At 44.8% G+C, this 23,020-nt stretch overlaps 2 protein-coding genes across 4 annotated transcripts in view; one reads left to right on the forward strand and one right to left on the reverse strand.

Annotated features, from left to right (window-relative positions):
- The window catches only part of COL17A1 (collagen type XVII alpha 1 chain), a 62,851-nt gene extending 49,910 nt beyond the window's left edge, over positions 1–12,941 (forward strand). Inside the window, exons 37-57 of one of the 2 annotated variants that reach the window (XM_017840288.1) lie at positions 284–364; positions 1,552–1,605; positions 1,727–1,768; positions 2,554–2,610; positions 2,783–2,842; positions 3,371–3,397; positions 3,485–3,526; positions 3,684–3,740; positions 4,116–4,163; positions 4,820–4,933; positions 5,195–5,332; positions 5,917–6,000; positions 6,976–7,104; positions 8,200–8,289; positions 8,846–8,959; positions 9,198–9,350; positions 10,093–10,512; positions 10,704–10,844; positions 11,426–11,488; positions 11,706–11,777; positions 11,944–12,941. In XM_017840288.1, the coding sequence (XP_017695777.1) occupies positions 284–364; positions 1,552–1,605; positions 1,727–1,768; positions 2,554–2,610; positions 2,783–2,842; positions 3,371–3,397; positions 3,485–3,526; positions 3,684–3,740; positions 4,116–4,163; positions 4,820–4,933; positions 5,195–5,332; positions 5,917–6,000; positions 6,976–7,104; positions 8,200–8,289; positions 8,846–8,959; positions 9,198–9,350; positions 10,093–10,512; positions 10,704–10,844; positions 11,426–11,488; positions 11,706–11,777; positions 11,944–11,993 (2,036 nt within the window). In that variant the 3' untranslated portion in view covers positions 11,994–12,941. The remainder of the gene's footprint in view (positions 1–283; positions 365–1,551; positions 1,606–1,726; positions 1,769–2,553; positions 2,611–2,782; positions 2,843–3,370; positions 3,398–3,484; positions 3,527–3,683; positions 3,741–4,115; positions 4,164–4,819; positions 4,934–5,194; positions 5,333–5,916; positions 6,001–6,975; positions 7,105–8,199; positions 8,290–8,845; positions 8,960–9,197; positions 9,351–10,092; positions 10,513–10,703; positions 10,845–11,425; positions 11,489–11,705; positions 11,778–11,943) is intronic. The other variant, XM_017840296.1, reaches the window with a different exon arrangement.
- Positions 12,942–16,095: 3,154 nt separating this feature from the next.
- The window catches only part of SLK (STE20 like kinase), a 47,233-nt gene continuing 40,308 nt past the window's right edge, over positions 16,096–23,020 (reverse strand). For both annotated transcript variants that reach the window (XM_017840311.1, XM_017840304.1), the window contains exons 15-18: positions 21,921–22,109; positions 20,650–20,775; positions 19,006–19,119; positions 16,096–18,428 (exon numbers count right to left, since the gene is read on the reverse strand). In XM_017840311.1, the coding sequence (XP_017695800.1) occupies positions 18,282–18,428; positions 19,006–19,119; positions 20,650–20,775; positions 21,921–22,109 (576 nt within the window). In that variant the 3' untranslated portion in view covers positions 16,096–18,281. The remainder of the gene's footprint in view (positions 18,429–19,005; positions 19,120–20,649; positions 20,776–21,920; positions 22,110–23,020) is intronic.

Here is a 23,020-nt window from a genome sequence, read left to right on the forward strand (position 1 = left end):
ACTGTGAAACCACTGCCAGTTGGACAGACATATGTTTGGAAGGACCTGAACAGAGCTGACCCCTTAGAACCTCTCTTAGCTGGTCTTCTATGATTCTGTTAGAGCAAATTCTGCAGTAATTTCCACATTGGAATGCAGTATCCCTCAGAGCTGGGGACTGCTCCCACTTCATATAAGAAAAGTCTGAACCCATTGTCAGGGAGGTGAGGAGTGGGTACAAAATATCACCATCTTTCAGTTACATAATTCACTTTCTGATTTTCTTTTTTTTTTCCTGAAAAAGGTCCACGGGGTGAGAAGGGATCCCCAGGTGAAGCTGTGGTAGAAACTATCAAAACAGAAGTCTCGTCATTAGCATCTCAAAGTAAGTGGCTCTGCCTTTCCAATCCTTTGCTTGGAGACATGTCAGAGCCTGAAGGCCTGCTCTCAGCTACCAGGAGATGCCTCTACCTCTTTCCCCTCAACATGACACAGGGCAAGTGTGTGTCTATGCTTGGTGGTGGGACTACCTCTTCTGCCCTCCTTCTCATCTGTGCATCCCAAAGTCATTTCAGAAGGAGGTAGATGGCACCAGGCCCATGTCACAGAGAGGGAAGCTGAGGAATGGTGACTGGTGGACAGCTGCTAACAGCAGAGATGGTCACAGAGCTGAAAGGTTTCAGCCTGGCCTTTCAGCCACTGTGTTCACACAGGGCAGTTCCCTGTGCAATATGAATGTGAAGCCATCTGCAAGAGGAGAACCAGTTTGAAAAGGCACGTTAATCTGAGCAACAGAAATAATCTCTCTGCAAATTAGAGGATGAATTCACAGGGGAGCAAATGCTATTTAAAGATGAAAATAAGTGGAGCAGAACAGAATGGTTTAGCAACATCCCAAGAAGATTGCTTGTTCTGCGCAATACTAGGCATGTGATGTGCTTTCAGTCAGTGTTCCTAGGGTCTGGGACCTCTGCAAATGTGCAGCAGAGGCAAGGTAAAAGAGGGCATACAATTATAAGTGATCCTTGCCTGATCACCATCTGAACGGGGCCATGTAGATTCAGACCATGCTGCAGTACTGTCCTGTTCCCCATTCATGAGTCTTGGATCTCAGCATCACTAAACTTTGAGTCTGTGCTTTAACTGGGAGGTGAGGGTACATCTCACAGTACAATCAAGATAACACAGTGCAGCTATTTGTTAAATGATGTCTGCATTATGTTCTCCTCCCAAAACTTGCCTCTCTTTTAAATAGCCTTTCTTCTCCTTGGAAGTTCTTTCCCTCCTTCTCTGTCCTTTGAGTCCTTTGCTATTTCCCTCAGCAACCATTACTTTCCTCCCTGTGTCCAATATGCTGCCAGCCTGCTCAGCACTCTGTTTTGCTTCAGATCCTAACGTGCAGGCTGGCAAACACATATATCCTCTGTCTTCTCTTCCTCAGAGAAGAGAAGGTCGCCCAGGTCCTGCCTTAGTAAGAACTTCTAACAGTACTCTATCAATAGAGTTTCCATAGCAGCAGTAGCTCCATAGCAACAATTTTCCCTTGTTTGTGTGTGTGTTTCTTTTGCACAGTGCTGGGAGATTTACAAGGGCGAGCAGGACCACCAGGTCCCCCTGGACCACCAGGTAGGTAATACAGCAGAGCTCAGTACTTAAGCAGGGGGTTGCTCACACATGTGGCACATTTCTGGGCCATGCACTTTGCTGAGTAAATATTCTATAATACCTCTGTTTCTTTTGTCATCAGGTGAATCTGTGCAGGGACTCCCTGGACCTCGTGGTCCACCAGGTAAGAGCTTGTTCCTCTGAAACAAAACAGAAAAGTGGGAGGTTTTTCCAGTGCCTCTATTCTGTACCTTTCAGTATCCCAGATCTTGTACCTGGTGGAATTTAGTAGGCCTGACTTTACTGGAAGCAATATGTCCCATAGTGGGTTCCTACTAATACAATTTCATTGCAGCAAGATGCCACCCACCAGAGGACATTTGCTTTGGCAGAGGTTTCCAGCCAGATTAGTATTCATAAAAGCCATATTTTTTGGAAAGACACCCAAAGTTTTCAAGTTCCCAAAGGAAGTAACTGCAATCAATTCCATATTTATTTCTTACTTTTCCAGCCTTAACTTCCAGCTGTGGACAGATGGGGAGGTTCTTATCATGAGGAACGTATCCCCACTCTCCCTCCTACATAGATTTCCCTTCAACAACCAGAACAGGAGAGGTGAAGGAGGACATGAGACAGGAGCACAAACCCATTCCTTGTTCTCTGCTCAGTAGGAAGAGGGGGCAGGTCAGGTGTATGAACATTCCCTTTCACTGTAGTGAAGGCCAGCTGCCATAGGCACCCTGTACCACAAAGAAAAGAGTCTCTCTGTCTTTTGTCTGCTACAGTGGCAAATTATAATGAAAATTAACTAAGAGGGATAGATGTGTGTGGAGAAAATGATGATATGAACATCCACTGGGAAATACTTGAGCTAAGGCCGTGGCTGGAGATGTAGCAGCTCTGACATACATTTACATACATTGCTGACGCTCATCTTTCCTGAAGCCTTTTTGTGTCTCTTTTGCCTAGGATTACCAGGACCTCCAGGCCCACCAGGGAGACCAGGATCTTCCATGTCCACCTCAGGTAGGTTCTTATCACTCATTCTCTCACCTGTGCCCTGGGAATGTCCTGTTGGGGTTCCAGAGAGCACATACTTGGCTGGGACCAGGTGGAGCCAGAGAAACCTTGTGTCATATTCTGTTGGGTGTCGTGTTCTGCTGGATATCATGAAGAAATCTTTTTGTTTTAATTACAGAAGGATTCTTCACGGGCCCGCCAGGTCCACCAGGACCACCAGGCCCGAAGGGAGACCAAGGTGGGTATATCCTGCTGCCTCACCAAAGTGCTAGATGGATCTCACCACCTTAGACTGAAAAGAAAGAAGGATGGGCTTGAAGGGTGGGCAGGAAGCACCCTGCCTTTCTGTGGCTGTAAGAAAGCTTAGCACAATTGTCACCAAGTAGGGACTCCTGTCTGCCATAAAACAAGTCAGTCTTTTTTTGGAGAAATTTGTTGGCCTCCAGTGCTAGTGGCAAGGCAATCACTGTAATCCCATCCCAACTTTTCAAGCCCATTAGATTCAAGAACATTCAGAGCTTCAAATTTGCCACTGAAGGGGAACAGTCTTTTTGCAAAATGCACTGTGGACTGAGTCAGTGGAAGGAGGGGTCCCTGTGAGTTGTAGCTCAGATCTCAGCTGGCAAGGAATCATGGCACCCACTACCTTTACCCATTTCTCTCCTGCAAATTGAAGGCCAAGATAATATGCTGCAATGTGGGCTGAGATATTGCAGAGGAGAGTAAAGCAACTAATAACACTGTTCCTCTGCTCCCCCATTTACAGGCGAACGAGGTCCACGAGGACTCACGGGTAAGGAGGTTTCCAGAAGGTGTCAGTGGGTTTCAGGGTAGGTTGCCTGTGTATGTAACTGCTCCTCCATTTTTGTGTCCCACACAGGAGAACCGGGTGAACCTGGCCTTTCAGCATTCTCCTCCCATGGTTAGTCTGTGCCTCCTATCCCCTTTTGAATTCATTGCCCCTAGGCTGAAACCAGGGGCAAAATTCTCCTCTGTTGGTTTTAGCTTGGTTTTAGTGGAGCCAGGATTTTGTCCACTTTATTCCTGTGAATCTCTGACTCTCCTTCTGCAATTTCCAGGTGAAAGAGTCACCATACAGGGTCCCCCAGGCCCACCAGGCCCACCTGGACCAAAAGGTGATGTTTAAAATCTTCTTTCTTTCTTACTTTCTTTGCTTATGGCCTCACACAGCAAGCAAGGTTGAGACCTTGACAGAACTTGGTCCTTTGGTAACTACAGCTGTGCTCTCCCTGCCTTTTCAGGCAGAGCAGGATTATGGCAATAGAATTGCTCTGAGCACAAGGCACTTGAGCAGGTCACAGAAGGCTCAGGAAAGCTGCTGTAGCCTCTTCCTTATTCCCAACAAGCTGTTAATTCAAGACAGTCATTACAAGGACTGGGTAGTTGCTTCTCGGACAACATTTAGCTCAACTGTTTTACATGACCAAGCTATGTAACACGCAGTGACCCCCATTACAACTGTCTGTCTCCCTTCCCTCACTGTTTTCCAGGTGATGCAGGTGTCCCAGGTGCTCCCGGCATCCCAGGAGCATCTCGAGGTAAGAGGCCAGATGATGGTTAATATTAACAAGGCTCTGATATTAACAAGGAATGCTGACATCCCAGTGGAGACTTTGAAAAAGCTCCTTTGACTTTTACCAGTGAGGTTGCCAATATAATGCTGATGGGATTTCTGTCCAAAACCTCTTTTTGCACAGCTTTCCTTTAATCATAAAATTTAAAAATTGTTAGTTTTCTTTTTTCCAGCTTACTGGGAATCCTTTGAGCCAGAGTTTTTCCTCTGTGTGAGTAGGTTTTTGAACTGGTGCTGCCCAGGCTGACTGGGATTGGGAGCAGCAGGGCAGTGAGGTTAGACTAATGAGCTTGAGTGCTTTATAATCTCCATCTGTGTTCTGCACAGCATTGCACTGTGGTGCACAAACTGACCAGTTCTGCCCATTCAAAGTTCTCTGGACTCAGCCCTGCAGAGCTGCATGGGCTGAGTTAAAAGACGCTGGAATAATTGAAGACATTATACTTCCAAATAACCCATGCACAGACTGTGTTTAGAGATGGAGGGGGAGCCCCTCCCTAGTCCATTTCCAAAGGTCTTTCCAGACGTGTTGGAAGGGCTTGATGCAAATACACTTTAGCATCACTTGGTCTAATGCAACCATGCCAAAACCATTCCTTCTCCTTACAATGCTTTCTGTAGGTGGATCCAGGCAAATTCAGGGGCCCCCAGGACCTCCTGGGCCACCCGGTCCTCCTGGCCCAGGTGGAAGTTCATCTCAAGAGATTCAGCAGTATGTCACTGACTACCTGAAGAGTGAGTATAACGAGATTTTTGCTGTGGGTCAGCAATGCATGCCTATCACTCTTTTGCTCCCTGAGCCCTTGTCCCCCCTTTAGAAACAGCAGCCCTATTACTCTGGACTTAATTCTGTTGAATACTGTGAAGTGCTGTTGCCCACTGTGGCCTCTGCAGAATTGTCCTTCTGTTTTCTTGTTCTTTGCCAGGTCTGGTAATTGTGCAAATAGTCAGTCTTCCCTCTTACTGATGTGGGCTTATCTTGGGCTTCCTACCTAGGTGACAACGTAAGACATTATTTGACTGGTGCCCAGGGCCCACCAGGCCCTCCAGGCCCACCTGGAGTTATCACCACTGCAGATGGGATGACCCTGGATTATGCAGAGCTGGCTACCCGTGTTATGAGCTATATGACAAGTAAGCACCGTGTTGGTAAACTCTGTACTGAGCCATACTCTCAGCTAAGCTTGTACAGCACCTGGGAGGTGAGAACCAGAGGAGAAGCAACAGTCTTTAAATAGCAGCACCTCAACCATACTCATCTTCAGCAGTCTTGGCCCAGTTTTCCACAGAGCTGAGGTGCCCTTTCAGCCTGGTCCTATTTTAATGGTTAGATTAACTAGCAGTTGCTGCTGTTTAAAATGTCTCACAGTAAACATTTGCTGTTAGATCTTTTAACACCCCAAGACCCAAACAGAGGTGCCTTTATTTTGTATATGCAGTCCCAAGTATCCTGGGGTTGTCTTGTAGGCTTGAGGCCCTGCTGAAGTAAATGAAATTCCCAGAGCTTTTGGAAGTAGCCTGGAAATTCTGTCAGAGGAGCACAGACCACACAGCTGTGTAGACAACCAGGATGTATGAGATAGCAACTGATTCATAGTTGGGGGCATGAGAAGCCCATTCTACCAGTTAAACTGGATTAATTCAGCTTTCTTTTGTCCCCTCCTGACCCCTCTTCAACTTCTGTCTCATCCTGATATAAAACCTTTTCATTCCGACAGGCTCTTCAGGTCGCTATGAGTCATTTGCCAGCTCAGCATCAACTACATCCATTTTGTACCAAGAACTTCTGGACCTGCTGCAGCGTAAGTGACCCTCAAGGGAAACGTGAGACTGGGGATAAAGCATCCCATCATTCTGGAGATCTGTCTTTCCCTTCCACTCTCCTGCCTCCAGCTGGAGTTATCTGCACCTGCTTCAGAGGGCAAAGGGCTGCCATAGGTGCTGCTGAGTGACCTGTGAAGTCTCCTTCCATGTTCTTTTGAGACAGATTTGTGTGTCTTGTACTGGAGAGTTCACCTGCTTTCCTGAAGCTTCCTTAGCTTTATTACCCTTTGGCTCTTCATACCCGCACTTGGAACTCTTTTACTCTCTCCCCTTCCTTCCCCTCCTTGTCTAGGTGGCATGTGCCTATGTCCTTCCTTTTCAGGAATTCCCACAGTTTTCCCCAGTCTCCCTCCCAGTAAACCTTGTTCACCCACTGAACCTTTCCAGCTCCCCTACTCTCTTAGGGTTCCCCTCATTCCTTTTGCCCACCCCAAAGTCTTGCTATGTTATTGTCCTTAAGGTAAGGAAGATCCCCAGCTCTGTTCTTTTCTATACACTGTTACTGTGGACTGATAGATAATCCTCCAGGATGACATTTTGCTGTGCCTGAGAGTATTGATGATGCTGGCCAGCCCTGAGCTCCAAATGGCTACTGGAATGCCACACACCTCAGCATGGTCTTTTCCCAACTGAGCTGCTTTTTATTCCCTTTACCCAAAATGTTGTCCAAGGTGTCCCAAAGAAATAGAGCACAAAGCAGTCCCTTTAGCAATCCAAATTCTCATCTGCCTCAAACCCTTGTTGTAGGAGATTCCCATCTCTGCCACAAATGTTTCTGGCACCACACACAGGACAGTTCACACTCAGAAAAGACTGGGGGAAAGGGCTTTGCATCCACAGGTTTTGATGCTCTCCCCAGTGGTGGGGGCTCAGCTCACGGGCTGTGAACTCCTCACACCTGGTGTCTGTGCAGCAGCTGGATGGCCTTAAAAGGTGCATTTTTTCATTTCTAGGAGAAGAAATTCGTCAGTATCTCACTGGACCTCGGGGCCCACCAGGACCTCCTGGACCAGGGGGAGATGGCATATCTCTGTCACTGGATTATGATGAGCTGACCAGGCGGTTTATCAGCTATTTGACAAGTAATGGTCTTTATTAGTGTGTGTTTCCCTCTGTTCCTTTGGGTGCTCAGCAGAAAGCTCCTGCTGTCAGTCAATGAAAACAATTCCAGTGTTGACTGTGTGAATCCCTATGTACTGAGACCTCCTCACAGGGGCTGTGAGGGACTTGGAAGAGAGCAAAGGTACCCTGTAGCTAAGATACTACCCACAGTCTCTAAGAATGAGTGCTTGCTTTGTTAAAAGTTGAGCTTAGGAACATAATTTCACCTTAGCCATCTTAGAAGTACCATCGACAGCTTTAAGTGCCTTTTATAAACCATTTCTTACTGGCTCTGTGGCCAGGATATATCTCCCTGTGAAAGAGGTCTGTGCCCACTCAGGCAGCACAGGCAACAAATTCTTAGAAGTTTCAAGTTAGTCAAAACAAATTCCATTTCTCTGCTTCATTTTCCCTTCTGTAGTGGCGTGATATAGTATGTAAGAACTGTTGGACAGAGAGGACCTGGAGCATCCCCAGCAGCAGTGCTGAAAAGCCTAATCCTGGTAGCTCCAACTATCTGCTTGGGAGCACAGCCTGGTCTATGCCCAGTCTCTCTGAACTGTCCTTGGAGACCAGGTCTCACTAGTGGACTGCTCCTAAGGTGGAGGGAATTTCCTATTTGGGTCTGGAAGCAGGAAACTGCAGTTTAATGGCAGTTTACAGCTTAAGCAGGACAGCTGCATTTTGTCAGCACGGACATTTCATTAAAGCAAATCACAAAGTGCAGAGTGTTGCCCCAGAGCTGCAGACACAGGGAGAGCAGCACATGCATCAGCCTGCAGGTCACAGCTGAGCTGCAAGTCTGGGAGTGCCCCCACCACGTCATGGGTTCATGGGGTGCAGAGCTTTTGCCAATAGAGGCCTGATCCCTGCCTGTCTGCAGGTGTCCTTGTGTTGGGGTTGATGGGCAAGCTCTAATTCCAAGTCCAGAACAAGGCTTGATCTCTGGTTCCCAGCACAACCTGCTGATGAGAACACTCCATGCTGCAGGAGTCCCTCCTGTATTGCCTGTGAACAAGCCCTGCAGCCTGTCTGCTCATACTGTTCTGATAACATGGATCTGTTTGATTTTGCAGGTTCTGGTATGAGCATTGGACTTCCTGGACCACCTGGGCCTCCAGGGACTCCTGGTATATCCTACAGTGACCTCACAGCATACCTGCGAAGTAAGTGAACTTCTTTGCTCCCCTGCTGTGGGTGCCCACACAGCCCTGAGATCTTTTTTTACAACCTTAATCACAGAATTTCCCCTTTTGCACATCATGACAAATATAATCCTGTATGAATAAACTCTGATGGCCCCTCGTCCTTAGCAGCACTGCAGACCTCTGGGCTATGCCAGGACCTGCACACACCACAAGGGGCTGCAGCTGGATCACTGTGCTCCTGTAGGGAGCAGCAGAGACGATATTTTAGGAATGGGCATGGAGGAGCCCTTTGTTGTATCCATACTCTGCAGCATAAAGGTGTAATTTCTTAAGCCACTCTTTAAAAGTATATTTAAAAAACAGGGACTTCTACTCTCTCTGGAATCTCCTGACTTTCCAACGTGATGTCTACACACAGGGAAGTGAGGTGCCCCAGGAAGGCTGCACCAGAAGGTGCTGGGGAGAAAAAAGTGCCTTATACTTGGCTGTATCTGGCATTACCTGTATTGTCAAGGAACATTCATCAGGGTTGTTGTTGTTTGGGTGACTTCTTTTCTTATCTTGTGTCTTACAGACTCCGAATTCAGTGGATTTGTTGGGCCCCCTGGTCCTGCAGGGCCCCCAGGACCTCCAGGGATCCCTGGAACACCAGGCACCACTTTGGAGGATGTCTCTGCCTACCTACAAAGTAAAGCACTTGTGTTTCTCACAGAGACTCTGTTTGTAGGTGCTGGGGGAGCTGAGGCTGAGATTTAGCTTATGAGGGGTGAGACTACCCACTGAGAACAAGGTCACTTTAAAGAAAAAAATCTCATCATTATCATCTGTAAAGGAATGGAAGTGGGGGTTGGAAACATTCAAGATCCCCAGACGTGCGATTTCCTTGTCTTCTTGCTGATGAAAAATAATTCTTTCTCTCTCTCAAGATGTGGGATACTCTTCCCTTTCTGGAGTCCGGGGCCCACCTGGTCCTCCTGGCCCTCCAGGACCCCCAGGCTTCTCAGGAACTGGCCTTTTGTCCTATGCTGACATCACCCACAGCGATGAGTTCAGGAGTGAGCTGATCCAGTACCTGAAGAGTAAGGAGACACCATCCATCCTCCCTGCACACATTCCAAGCCATGCTTTGCCCCGTGTAGGTGCTCTCTGCCACAGCTGAGGCATTCCTGTAGGAGTCTTCCCTGAACTGGGGCTGCAGAAACACCTTACCTCTACAGCCAGGTCTATGTTGTGCTGCATCCTGCAGGGTTGTCTCCTCTCAGTCCAACTGCCCATCCAAGGTCCATGTTGTGACACAACAGGGACAGGCACTGGGCACTTAAAATTGGCCTGTGCTGAACAGCGAGTCCCCAGTAAGGATGCTGGCAGTGTTTTGCCATGGGAAAAGCATTTTCTTTGGCAAGCACCTGCCCCCAGAGCAATGGATGATTCAGGGGTTGGAAGGCAGCACTGAGGCAGCTGTGAAGCAGCTTTGGTCTGAGCTCATCCTGCCAAGTCATCCAGGGCAGTCTTTCAAAAACATGAGGCTCTCCTCACTTTTGGGAGACTGGTCACAGAATGGCTGTTTTGTCAGAGGTGCTGAAATTAGCTCAAGAGGAGTGCACCCTTCTGCAAAGTCAGTGGGCATGTTCCCAAGACTGGGCACACAAAACTGTGGGAAGGAGGAGGGTGCCACCTGTAGAGATCAAAACTGAAGTACTTGCCTGCTGCCTGAGAAGTGGCACTTGGATGAGGGTTGGTGGGAAAGAATTTCACTCAGGTGGTAGCACAGGACCTTTGCCAAGCCCAGTGTCCCTGAAATTCTCCCCTTGTATTTTGCAGGTGATGAAGTTCGAAGCTACATCTCAGGGCCACCTGGGCCCCCTGGGCCACGGGGACCACCAGGACCCAAAGGAGACAGTGGCTTCATGGCTGGGTCTATGTCTTCATCCTATCAAGGGTTACGGACTTCTGAGCGCTCGCATGGAGGATCCCTTGGTGCTGAGGGCTCCCATGAGGGGTCACTGGGCTCAAGCAGCTCATATGGCAGCTCCATGAGCAGGATCTCCTCTTACCACTCCTCAGCGGGCAGCGATGGCACTTACGGTGCCTCCATGGGTGGTGATGGGACTTACGATGGGTTGCTGACGGAGGAGGAATCCCACAGCAGATCAGCAGGTTCAAGCAGATCCTATAGCAATTCCTTCTCTGGTTCCCTGGATTACAACGAGCTGGCACTCCGTGTGTCAGAGAGCCTACAGAGTGAGTGAAAAGCTTGCTTGTCCTGCCCCTCCCTGTCCCAGCCTCCAACTCCTAACCCCCTGTGCCTGCTGTCACGCTGGTCACTTCCCTCCCCTTCCTGCTGCCTACCACTCTCCCTTACACCTTCCTGCCTCAGCATCCAGCCACAGTTCTCCTAGAGCTCCTTTCAAATGACATCTTTAATTCCTCAGGCCGAGGTATTCTTCAGGACCTGATGTCTTACACTGCACAGGGACCCGCAGGTCCCCCAGGCCCTCCTGGTCCCCCTGGCATCAGCAAGGTCTTTGCAGCCTATGGCAATGTCACTGAGGACCTCATGGACTTCTTTAGAAGTAAGTGACACTGACTTGCCATTTCTGGCTCATGCATATGAGATCTCCCCAGACTCTCACAGACCTAATGATCTTTTCACCTTTGCACATTGCAAAAGCCAAGGTACACCACTGGAGGTGGATGGTCTTTCAATCTCCTTCCTCCCTTGCTGGGGAGGTGCAGTCTTATCATTAGGAAGGACATCGGTTTTTCCCACTATTTGTAAGAAATTCATCCCAAACCCTGAAGGGTTGCTTGCAATCTGTGTGGCCCATTTTTACATGGCTGGGCTGGCACATGTAAAAATACGTGAGTCAGCTGCTCGCTCTGCTCTCAGATTCCTTGCCCTGAGCACAGGTCAGCTCCAGCCCTGGTGACAGCCAGGACACCCAGACAGGGTGGCAGAGTAGGCCTGGTGAAATGCCATCACAGCCTATCCCTGGAACTTTGCTGGGACCAAAACCATTTTTGAAAAACTTTCTCTGTCAGTCTCATCCCATCTAACTGAGAGAAATAACCTTCCAGGGTGACCCGCTGCTTCTCTGAGTAAGCACAGTGGTTTGTCCCTCTCATTCATTCTCTCCTTCATTTCCCTCTCCAGCATATGGTGCCATCCAGGGGCCACCCGGTGAAAAGGGAGAGAGGGGTTATCCTGGACCCAAAGGTAAGGCTTGCCATCCTTTCCCTCTTTAGCCCTGTGAGGCCCAGGAAGCAGCACTGTGACCACAGCACTGCTCAAGGTCACACCTTCCTACAGTGAAGGTGGCACCTTCAGGATCTCAGCCAAAACATTGTCCTGCCTTGGCCTCCCTTACCCTGGTCTGTCCCTGTCCACGAGCCACTTGTGCTCAAGGGCAAACTTGGTCTTCTCATCCCTTCAGGTGACCCTGGACCAATAGGCCCACCAGGACGACAAGGGCACAGGGGACCGAAAGGAGAGAAGGGAGAGAAAGGTATGAACACCTGCCATCCCCAGGAGAGCAGGGTTTGCCTGTCAGGGAGTGAAAGATTCCCCAGGCACCAGCCCATCACTGGGAATGGCTGAAAAACACTCTTTTGGATCTTTTGTCTTCCTACATGAACTTTTCAAATAACTCTTTTTTACTTTACTGTTTCTAGGTGAACAAGTGTATGTTGGCAGAAGAAAAAGAAGAAATGTTGGGGTTTAAGGAAAGAGGCAGCTCAGTTCTGCACAGGGCAGCAATCCCAGCAGCCTGTAGAGAATTAGCCTGACTCTTCACTGCCCTAATGCTAAACAGTCCTTTGCCACTCAGCTGCCCCCTTAGACTTGATAGTTCAGTGTTGCTGCAGAGATCTGAATGTCTCCTGTACGTGTCCAGCATGGCCCCAGTGTGGGTGTTTGCTCCTGTTACTGATGTTTGCTTGCCTGACCCTGAGCTCCCAGGCTGACAAGGGCTTCCTGTCTCACCTAGTCCAGGCTTCTTTTATTGCTCCCAGCTATGTAAGAACCTGGTTTTTTTTAACAAGTAGCCAACTATCCAGCAAAAAAAAAAAAAGAAAAGAAAGCAATTCCACCCCCACCAAATGCTGTGCTTTGTCAGGGATCAGATGCAGGATCAGCCCCCAGGATAGAAGACCCTGCAAGATACTGTGGGACTGAGCTTGCACCTCACTGGGATTCCCTCTCCACAAACCCTGCTGGCCCTAAGTGTGAGGCAGCAGCACAGCAAGACAGGACATGCACAGGGACCAAACAGAAGCACTTTTAAAAGTCATTTGTTTATCTTTTTAAAAATATTTTTGTATTTTTTCTGGTTTTCTAAACACTGGGGAAACATAATTTTAATGTAAACAGCCCAATTAAAGTGTGTTTTTAAGCCAATCCCTGAACTACTCAGGACCACCTTTCTGTGCTTGCAGGTTGTGTTGTGGGGCAGGGTGAGGCACCTGAGAGGGGTCTGAGGTACAGTGGTAAAATACAATGGCACAACGTTAAATACTTCTTACGCTCAGTTATTTTAAAAATTCTAAATTGTCCCCTTCACTCCAACATCACTTGCATTTCATGCAAGTTTTCCATCAACAAAACAGAGACAATCTCAGCAAACTGTGATTTTTTTATTGTATTTACAGCAGAATTATTACAATATTCTACAGAAAGCCATGAAATCAATTACTTTTAAAAACAAGACCAAAAAAAACCCAAACCAAAATCATTGTATGGCTGCTACTGCAAGTTCACTTCCACGAGCTGTACAGAAACCCTTAGCCAATTATTCATCCATCTCATGATTTTTGGTTGCTTTCTGTAAGGCAAAAGTAACTTATTTTGCAGTTAACACAAAACATTCAATGAACTGCTGGGAGAACACGAGGCCGGCGGTGCCTCAGTGGATGTGCTTTGTCACAGGACTTTGACAGGACTCCCGCTCTGCTTGGCTTGCTGACAGAACATGTGGGTGGCAGCTCAATGTTAGATTTCACTCCATGTCCCTTTCTAGTTTCTGTTCTTTCCACCATTTTAGGACTGATACTGTAAAAGAGGCCTTACCACTTAGTTTGGTAATTGGGGAAGAGATTTTGGAAAATCAGAGTAACTTTGGGCTCTGCCACTCCCTTTTGCTTTTGGTACAATGGAAGCACATGAGCCTTTAGTGATGAGTTGGGTCAGAGCGTGTTTGTATTCAAGGGGTTGTTCTTCTCTGGCACCACTGACTGCCCCAATGCCAGATGTGCAAAGGAGCTACAGAAATGAAGCACAAGAATTGAGGTGGGAGAAAGGGGCCAGAAAACAACTAAAAGTTCTGTAAAAGAGAAACACTGTAGAGTTTTCTTTTGTCTTCTCCCCTTTATCTGTTCTCATCTTTTGTAAGACTGAGAAACAACAGGGCATCCTGGCCTTGGCTTGCCTGTGAACAAGGAAGGTTATTTCTCTCTGACCTTATTTCAACTGTTGTGAAGATGGCAGAAGTAGTCTGAAAATGGGACATGTGCACGGACACATCAATGCAAGGAAGTTTCCGAGATCAAGAAGTACAGGTTTTGAGACAAAATGACAAGAATATAAATGTTAACATAGAAGGCAGAGAACTTATGTACACAGTGACTGTCCTAAACACTCCTCCCTCCCCTTCCTCCAACAACCAGAGTCACTGTCCTGAAAAACTTGCCCCACTTCCCCAGCTGAACCAAGAAACAGGAGTTCAGTGGAAGCAGCCAGCACTGAGCTTATTTGCACATTTCAGTTTCCAGCAAGATCAGTGTTTGAGGTCCTGGGAGCTGCAGCTGCACAGCAGCTCTGAAAATCAGGCTGCCTAAAAGTGGACTTAAGTGCCTGAATTTAAAACACCTTATTCAAGTCTTTCCTATACCAAAGCATCATTGAAATTCTTGCAAGACAGATACTGTTTCAGTTGGAGAACCAACTTAAACTTCCAGTGTGATTTTGCTGTCACAAAAGACATGGCGTGATGAAAGAAATTTCTTTGCTGCTTTGCTTGGCTGCATCTTAGTTAAGGTGCTACATTTCTTATTTATTAAGAAAAATAATTCAGTAGCATGGAGTTGTCATAAAGTCCTCTGGGACAGAAGAATAATTTTTTAAACTGTGTGATTGATTAGATATTGAACACCCATGAATGTAATTTTAAAAGGGTATTAGCTGAAAAGATTATCTGGAAAAAAGGATGCAGCTCAACTGGAATTTAACAGTATTTTAACAGTATTTTAACTGATGTGAAAAATCACTGTGAGTGAATGCCAGCAGTCGGGACAGCAGCCCTGCCACCTTGGAATTGGAATTCAGGTGTCAATTCAAATAAAGGTTTTCCTTCAGAAGGCATTTATAAATCAGGATCCATCTACTCAATCATAATAATAACAACCTCAATATCATATCTTTACATACCATACACACTTCTTGTGCATTCAGCAGAGACAGCAGAGCGCTTGGAGAAGGAAAATTTGTTTTATGGGAATCAGAGGGGATCAAATGTTGTTTCTCCCTCACTGAAGTAAACAGCAAAGTTCCCCTGGGACACCGGGAGGCCAAGGCCTGAGCCAGACCATTCCCCCCAGGACTGGTAACCTCTCCTCAGCCAGCCCCACTCAGGAGAGATGTAGAGTCTCCTAAAATCAGGGGCACAGGAGCCCCCAGAGAGCTCCCTGGGCTACCGGCAGCACTGCGTTAGTCAAGGACTGGAGAGCCTGCACACAGCTGAGTTCCAGGAACTCAGGACGTGAGCAGAGCCAGGGGCTCTGTCCTTACAAGGCCCTTTCCCATAAAAGCTGACTTAGCAGATGCCCAAATCTGCTTTCAGAGCTCAGGAAGCACATGTGAAGTCTGACCCCATCAGAGGCCAGGGGCCTGCAGGCAGGTTTTCTGTGAGGATCAGCTGTAAATACAGGACAATCCATACACTGACTGCAATCCAGGCACTTACTGCCTTGCTCGTTTTCCTGTGGACAGTGTTTATGATGTAGTAAAACACAAAAGGTGAGAAAATACTGATTTGTGGCCAGCTTTGCAAGAGCATGTGGGGACAATAAGATCTGCCAAACACTCAGTAAGAAAGCACATTGTTTTGGCTGTGGAAAACACATCTAACTACCCTGGAGATGGAGCTGCTAACATTCATTAAAGGGAGGTGACATGAGACAGCACAGAGATTGGATTTTGTATCTCAGGAGATCTCTTTTGGGCCTATATGAGACTAAATTAATTTGAATTGAATTTTCCAACACTGATATAATATTGTAACACCTCTTTCATGTTCTGCAACACTTATATCCAATTTTATCAGTCTAAGTGTATAAGTACCCATGCTAGTTCCTGTTATCACACATAAAATATATTTTCATGCTTGATATCAATTCTCAGCACAGTTCACAAGGCTGCAACTGCTTCACAGTGCTCCCCACTTGAAGAGATGAGCAAGGTTTCCGTCACCACATCTGATCTCTCCCTTCATCACACAGCTCAGTTACAGTTATTTGTGCAATTTACAGTGATATCAGATTGCAGGGGCCTATGTGAAAAGGATCTTCAAATAAAAGATGTAAGAGATTTAGACAGAGGTAAACAAAATGCCAATATACATTAGCAAGTTATCACTGAAACTACCAAGAACGTAAGGAGAAGATTATTAACATAGTGTAGTGATAGGACAAGGAGCACTGGGTACAAATTGCAAGAGGGGGAATTTAAGATAGATATTAGGAAGAAATTTTGTACTGTGAGGGTGATGAGGCCCTGGAACAGGTTGCCCAGGGAGGCTGTGGATGCCCCAGCCCTGGAAGTGTTCAAGGCTAGGCTGGCCTTGAGCAACCTGGTCTAGTGGAGGTGGGGGGGTTGGGACTAGATGATCTTTAAGGTCCATTCCAACCCCTTAACATTCTGTGATTCTGTGATTTCCCTCTGAGGAAAATCTGCCTGCCCTGCCTACTCCCTGAGTAAAGCACATCATACTAAACTGCAAACAAATTCTGCTAAATAGAAATGAAGATTATTTAATGTTATCTCAGTAACAGTCAATTTATGAAGGTGGAGCTTAAAAAACAAAAGTTCTCAAAGACGTTTTTTCTCCCTAATGAACAAACAATTCAAAGAACTTTGCATTTAGCAACAGAGAACATTCTAAAGATATGGTGTGTGAATTTACAACAGTACATAATACACATTTATAATAATAAAATGCCAGAAATTAAGGCTAGCTATTAAAGTAATTATGCTATCAAAAAGTTACAAAATTTAAATTAAAACATGCATTTTCCAATTAATTTTTTTTCTGTGCTGTAAATTAAGTGTCTTCATTGAGAAGGTTTCGGTTCAACGTCCAAGGATTTCGGCATCCAAGGTTTCGACCACAGCTGATTTATAAAGTCCTATGTTAATTTATGAGCTCATTGACATGCAGCAACACAGTTCCCATGAAATGAACGTCGTGTGATGGTCACCAGCCACACGTTCAGTGCGAGAGAGCAAAACAAAACGGTTGCAGTTGATGCCCGAAGAGACATGAGAAAGTCAGGCCTCAAACAACAGAAAGCAAACACTATTTTACAAATGGAACTCCAGCATACCCAAGTACAGCCTTAAATACTGTGTCTTGATATGACTCAACCTCTAACCACCAAAAGGAGTGCAGCAAAAATTGATCTAACACAGCTGTATTTCCCTACCCGCTACATGAGAAACATTTCAGATTTTCCACTGCAGATCAGTCAGGTAAATAACTTATTGTACATCTATGAACTTAAAAAATAAAACCTGCCTATGTTAGTAGGTGGCAACACAAAAGCAAAACACCCAGCTTCATAGAGGAGTTTGTCTATATATTTAACTTAAATCTTTCCACAAAATAAAATGACTAAAATTAAAAAAAAATTGAATCTAACACTTCTAATGAAATCAGACTTTAGCCATGATTATTTATAAATATGACCATCCACCTCCACTTTTCCAATGGAGTTTAAATGAACAGGCTTTGGTAAGAACAGAACAATGGCTCTACCCATTCCAGGTACAGTTAGAGAAACCACGTGCATTTTGCACCCTGCTTTCTAAAAAATACATTCTACACTTTTTCAATTTGTAGAACTAACCACCTGTAATAGCAAAGGAAAATAACAAACTGTGCATTTTAAAGTTAGCATTTCTTTCACCTTTACATATTTTAGTGCAAAATATTTTAGGGTGAGGATTTACAACCAAAACGGCAGTAGCAGCAAGAAATCTTGTTTTGTACAGTAACAACAATGCTAAGGAGTTTTGTTTTTTTAAATGACAAAACATATCCTGTTACCAGGATCAGCATATCTAAGTGTTTCAGGCACTGTATTAATTAAACTAGCACCCCATTTCATTATGGAACTAATGGACAAAACATGTCATGGAGATCAGCTCAGTTTAATTTATGCCAGAGGTTTCTTTTGAAAGATATTACAAAGGCCTTTGCTTTTGCCAATTGTGTTTAAACATAAGGGTTTGTTCCTCTGATTACTGGCATGTTCTTAGCAATTAGTTTCAGTCCTTGCCATGAAGACACTGCTCAACATTATGAAACTTTAAACCTCTCATGGCATTTTCAATTGTGGAATTCTCTCGTGGAGAGATCTGATACTTAAAAACACAGTAGCAGAACTAATATTACATTGTTAAAATATTCACATGAGAAACCATTTTTTCCGTGATGAGAAAGAGCACAACTAATACTTCAGGTTTAAAGTCAAAACCATAGGTAACATACTTTTAGAGACCGAGATAAAAAGCCCACTTAGTCTTGAAACACCTGAAGGACGTAACATTACCATAGTACACCAACACTGGGTTCGTTTCTTCTGCTCAGAGAAGTGAAGAAACTGATGTGACACTGATTGTCTCCACTGAAAACAAAAAGCGCGGGGTCCTTGGATGTACACACGCCGCAGATAAGTCAGGTTAGAGGGGTAAGGATGGAGAATTCCAAATAGGAAAAAACCTACAGCAGTTCCCAGAGTTATGACCCAGTAGAGTGAAGGCTGGGGATTGGATAGAATTTGGAAATCCGGCTTTGTGTTGAAGGATTAAGGCATTCGGATTCTCCAGTCATTTTAAAGAAAACTTCCTGTTCCTGCAGTTTTCTGGCAAATTCTTCTTCCAGCGTCTAAAACCAAAATCAGATTGTCACAGAATTAACAAGGCAAAGTACAAGAAACCCATTATTGTGGTGATATATTGTCTGATATAATGCTGTAACTTCATAAACATCATTAAGAAAAGTCACTCAGCAAACATGAAATTGTAAGACACCGCAAGCCAAGAACATCATCTGTCTGTAGGACATTCTCTGAACTGTGTGAAAATCTAGCCTTTTCCATTTTAAAATAAAATATAAACCCCCAAACCAACCTCCTCTATCTGCTCTTAAGCACTCAATTTTTGGAGTAACCCACTGACTGAAAGAAATCTGGGTTTAGGAATGCATCTCCAGCTAAGTTTTCCATGCAAACACGCACACATACGCTGCAGGAGGGAGCCCTGCATGAGGCTGGTAACACATAGACTGTTTTGTTGCACCTGCCTTTTGCTCAGGTTTGCATTTTTTAACATCTTTTATTATTCAGTGAATTATAACAGCTTTGTACAGCAGCTTGATTCTCCTCTGCAATGCTTTTGTACTCTCTGTATTTGCTTGATCAAGCCCTTGATTATTTCCTGATTCCAGAACTGCTCCAATTTACCTTTTTTCTCGGTCTCAATTTCTCTCTCCATTCCTTCAGTTCTTGGCTGTGCTCTTCATCCAGCTCTTTTAGTTTCTGAGTCTCATGCTCAACCAGTAGATGGCATTTTTCATTCTTAAAAGAAGATACAGATAATCCTTATGTAAAACTAATTCAGATTAGGCAACTCAACATTTGTACAGTGACATATGTTGTCCTAATTCTTTCTAATTAGCTTATTCTGTGTAAATAGTGACGTGAATAATTACAAGATAAAAGTATGTTACGAGGCTGCATTTTCAAAAGCTGATCTTTCCATCAGAGCCAATTGAGATAAGAAACACTCATAAATCCAAACACTGCTGAGTGCCATTAAGGCAGAAGCTGAGTGTTACTCAAAACTGTGTTTCACTGCCTAATAATGCTTTTCAAGGTCAGACAGCATTTCTGCTTTGCTTTCTAAAGACAGTCTGTACAATTTATTAAAATCAATTACATTAAAGACAAAGTTGTTTTTTTGAAATATTTCAACTCTTGGTGCCAAGAGCTGAGATGAACAAACGGGGTTTAGAGAGGGGAGAAATGTGGTTGCAAAAGTGGCCTAGAAAAAGGATAATCAACCCACACCCCAGCTCCACATTTCTCTCAGTAAGGTACCCCCTCTCAGAGTCCTCCCTTTCAGAGGACTTCTGAAGCATAGCAAGAAAAAAATTAAGTATTTGGTTACATCAAATCTTTCTTTTTTTTAAGAGCAGTTGGCAATGGTTGTATTTCTGGAGTCCCAGTCCCAAATGGCTCTGATGCAGAGCACAGAACCACAACAATAGAAATGACAAGCACTTGGCTGGACCCGAGTGCAGCAAGGGGCCAGTTTTCCTTGTGAAGCTCAGAGCAGCCCTAATCTGCTCAATTTTCCTTGAGCTGAAACTCTCACAAGACTCCCACGGTACTTGGGGATTTACTGAGGCATATTAGTGGCACAGCCAGGGACTGTTTCTGCAGCATGTAAGAAAGTGAACTGAGTGAACGAGCTTCATTGGTTGTTGTACCATTTCTCTAAGCAAAGGTTATCAGCAGGTGATCATTAATGCTTTAAAACTTCCTCGTGTCCCTGAAATAGGGAAAAGCTGATTTAATGGAAAAGGAGATCTGGCCTCTGGTATACAGCAGAAACTTTTACTAAATGCATACCAAAAGGGACAGAACAAAGTTCCTTATGGCAAGAAGAGAAGTCCTTCTAAGTACCTTCCAGAAGCTCATGTACAAGTGGCAGCACTTTGTAAAAATCTCCTCATTCATGTATTGCTGCAAACATCTTGCCAGTAATGCCTGGTGCTGCCTACCTCTGTTCTGATTAATGACATTTCAGTAAAAGCAGGTTACAGGAAATGTTGCCTACAGAAAATATCCCTGGGAACTTGACAGATATTCCAGAAGTCATCATCTGTTTCTGGTTCATGCTCTTCTTGCATTTAAAATGATTTCTCATTAACTGATAGAAGCATACGAATGTAGTTAAGCAGTGTGCTGCAGGCCTTCGAAAGCAAAGTTGAAACTCTACATTGATCAGTAAAAATGAAGGAAAAGATGTTTCTCCTTTGCCTGCATCCATTATTAACCCAAGTCTTCCCACTGAATGGTCATTTAATATCATCTATGTTTAACCTGTAACTGATGCAGTTCCCTGATGTTTGCTTCACACTGCAACTGAAGGTCCCGCATTTGGTTTTCGTGTTTCTGATGCTGAGCCAGTCTCTCATTCTTCTGCCTCTTTTCTTCTTGAACAGCAAACTAAAATTGAAAATAAAAAGATTATTTATATTGTGCCTCTGAATACAACAGTTTACATGAGCCAAAGAACTGCATGTAACAGAAGGAACACATACTGAGAAGAATGGTTTCAGAAGATTTAAGCAATAATTTTCTCTACTCTTTCTTTTTTAAAATCTTTACAAAGGAAGTGCCCTCACAGTTTTAATTACATTTCTCTGTTTGCACTCTGATTTTTCCTTAAAGCACAGCACATTTCACTACCAGACTCCTGCAATTATCTCCCTCTGAAGGTAAGTGACACAGCAGTGTTGCTGCAGGCATTGGTCGAGGTTGGTGTTATACAGCTACAGGACATCTTATTTTCCAGATTTTTCATCCTTCCAGTGCTCACCATATGAAACCATGACTTGGGACTTCGGTGCATCTCTAGAAAGCAAACCTCTCAACATCTTCACAGCATTCCCTTTCAAAGAATGAGTGAATACCTACAGTTTTAGTTCATAAATTCACAAAAATCAAGCATCCTTAAAAATATTTCACAGAATCACAGAGCAGCTGAGGTTGGAAGAGACCTGAAAGATCAATCTCCCTACTCAAAGCAAGGTTGACAGGAACAAGCTGCACAGGTCTGTATCCAGTTGGGTTCTGGGCATGTCTGCAACCTCTCTGGGCAAGCTGTCTGACCATCCACACACTAAAGAAGCGTTTTCTTATGTTTAAGTTGGATTTTCCGTATTTCAGTTGTGCCTGCTTCCTCTTACACTGTCACTGGTCACCCTGGGAAGAGTCATGCTCCACCCTCTTTGGGTGCTTATGCACATGGATAAGACCCTCCTGAGCCCACTCTCCTCCAGGCTGAGGCATCCCAGGTATTCCAGGTGGCTCCTCGCGTAACGAAGACCCACGAGTCCCTGGGTCAGCTTCAAGGCCCTTTGCAGTACTTGCTCCAATAAATTCATGTCTGTGTTGTTTTGGGAAGCCCAGGATTGGACTCAGTGCCCCAGAAGAGTCTCACCAGTGCTGCAGGAAAGGATGATTTCCTCTGACCTCATCCAGTGCATCAGCTCAGATTGGTACCATCTGTGAACCTGTGAGAGTGCACTCTATCCCATTCTCATATTGGCATTTACACTATTAAAACTAAATATTACTTTAATTATTACCTGCTTAATTTTTTCACGATCTTGGTCTGGAGAGGCTAACGAATTGATTCTTAAACTTTTCTTAAACATTGCCATGCGAGTCTTTGCTTCACTTCGCTGGATTTTAGGCAGTCTGGCTCTTTCCTGAGTTTGCTTGTTCTTTAACTCCTCAATAAGGCGTTGATTATATCTCTGCATTTGTTCTGTTTCCTGCAATGGTAACCACGTGGAAATGTTACAGAGTAACCATCAATGTTATACTATCTGTATCTCATGTCCTCGATAAGCAACCAGTGTGAGACAGCAACAGAAACCAGTCCCAGTCCCAGCAGCACCAGTGGGCAGGAGGGGCTTCTTCCAGAGCGCTCTGGATCATGCCCAGCCCTGATAAGATTCTCCAACTAATGTGAATACACATATATTTTACCAGTGGTTGCTCAACTCCTGAACTGCCTTTTAAAAAGTCTGTTGTTCAAAGGGAGAAACTTCTGTGCAACTGAGCTCCTGGGCTGCAGCTGTGAAGGGGCAGTTTGCTGCAAAAGCTGTGAAAACAACAGCCAATACGGGATGAACCAGAGCGGACAGGAATAAGCCTTCAGTGGAGGCTGTTCATGTTCTGATCACCAAGGAGATCCTCTAACACCTCCCTATTGGTTTACAATTTCAAAAACTGAACTATTTGCTTTAGAGTATTCTATAAAAAAAACAAATAAGGATTTTACAGGATTTAGCTATAGAGACAGTTGTCAGCTACTTGCCCAATAGCTAATCCAGTTTATTCCACTCATTTAATTCCAGGATGATTTATTTCTGAGTACATTTATTTAAACATAAGTCAAAACTGATTTGGTATCCGAGCAGAATTCAGTATTTTTAGTAGAAACAGGCTGATGTTGTGATTGGTTGGGGTTTTTTTAAGAATCAAAAGAGAAAAATATTACTAGCGATACTTCTACATACTACTAAGGTATGATGAGTACTACTTGAGTATGATGATTAAGATTTTTGAGTTTCAATAGCTTCAAAATACTTGTGTGGGTCTTGTCTGTGCAAACAAACAAGAAGAGATCATAAGACTACTGACAAAAAAATTGGACATTATAATACACAAGAGAATGTGT

Source organism: Lepidothrix coronata, unplaced genomic scaffold (genome assembly GCF_001604755.1).
Source record: "Lepidothrix coronata isolate B3197 unplaced genomic scaffold, Lepidothrix_coronata-1.0 Scaffold8, whole genome shotgun sequence".
In the NCBI taxonomy this organism is placed as follows: Eukaryota; Metazoa; Chordata; class Aves; order Passeriformes; family Pipridae; genus Lepidothrix; species Lepidothrix coronata.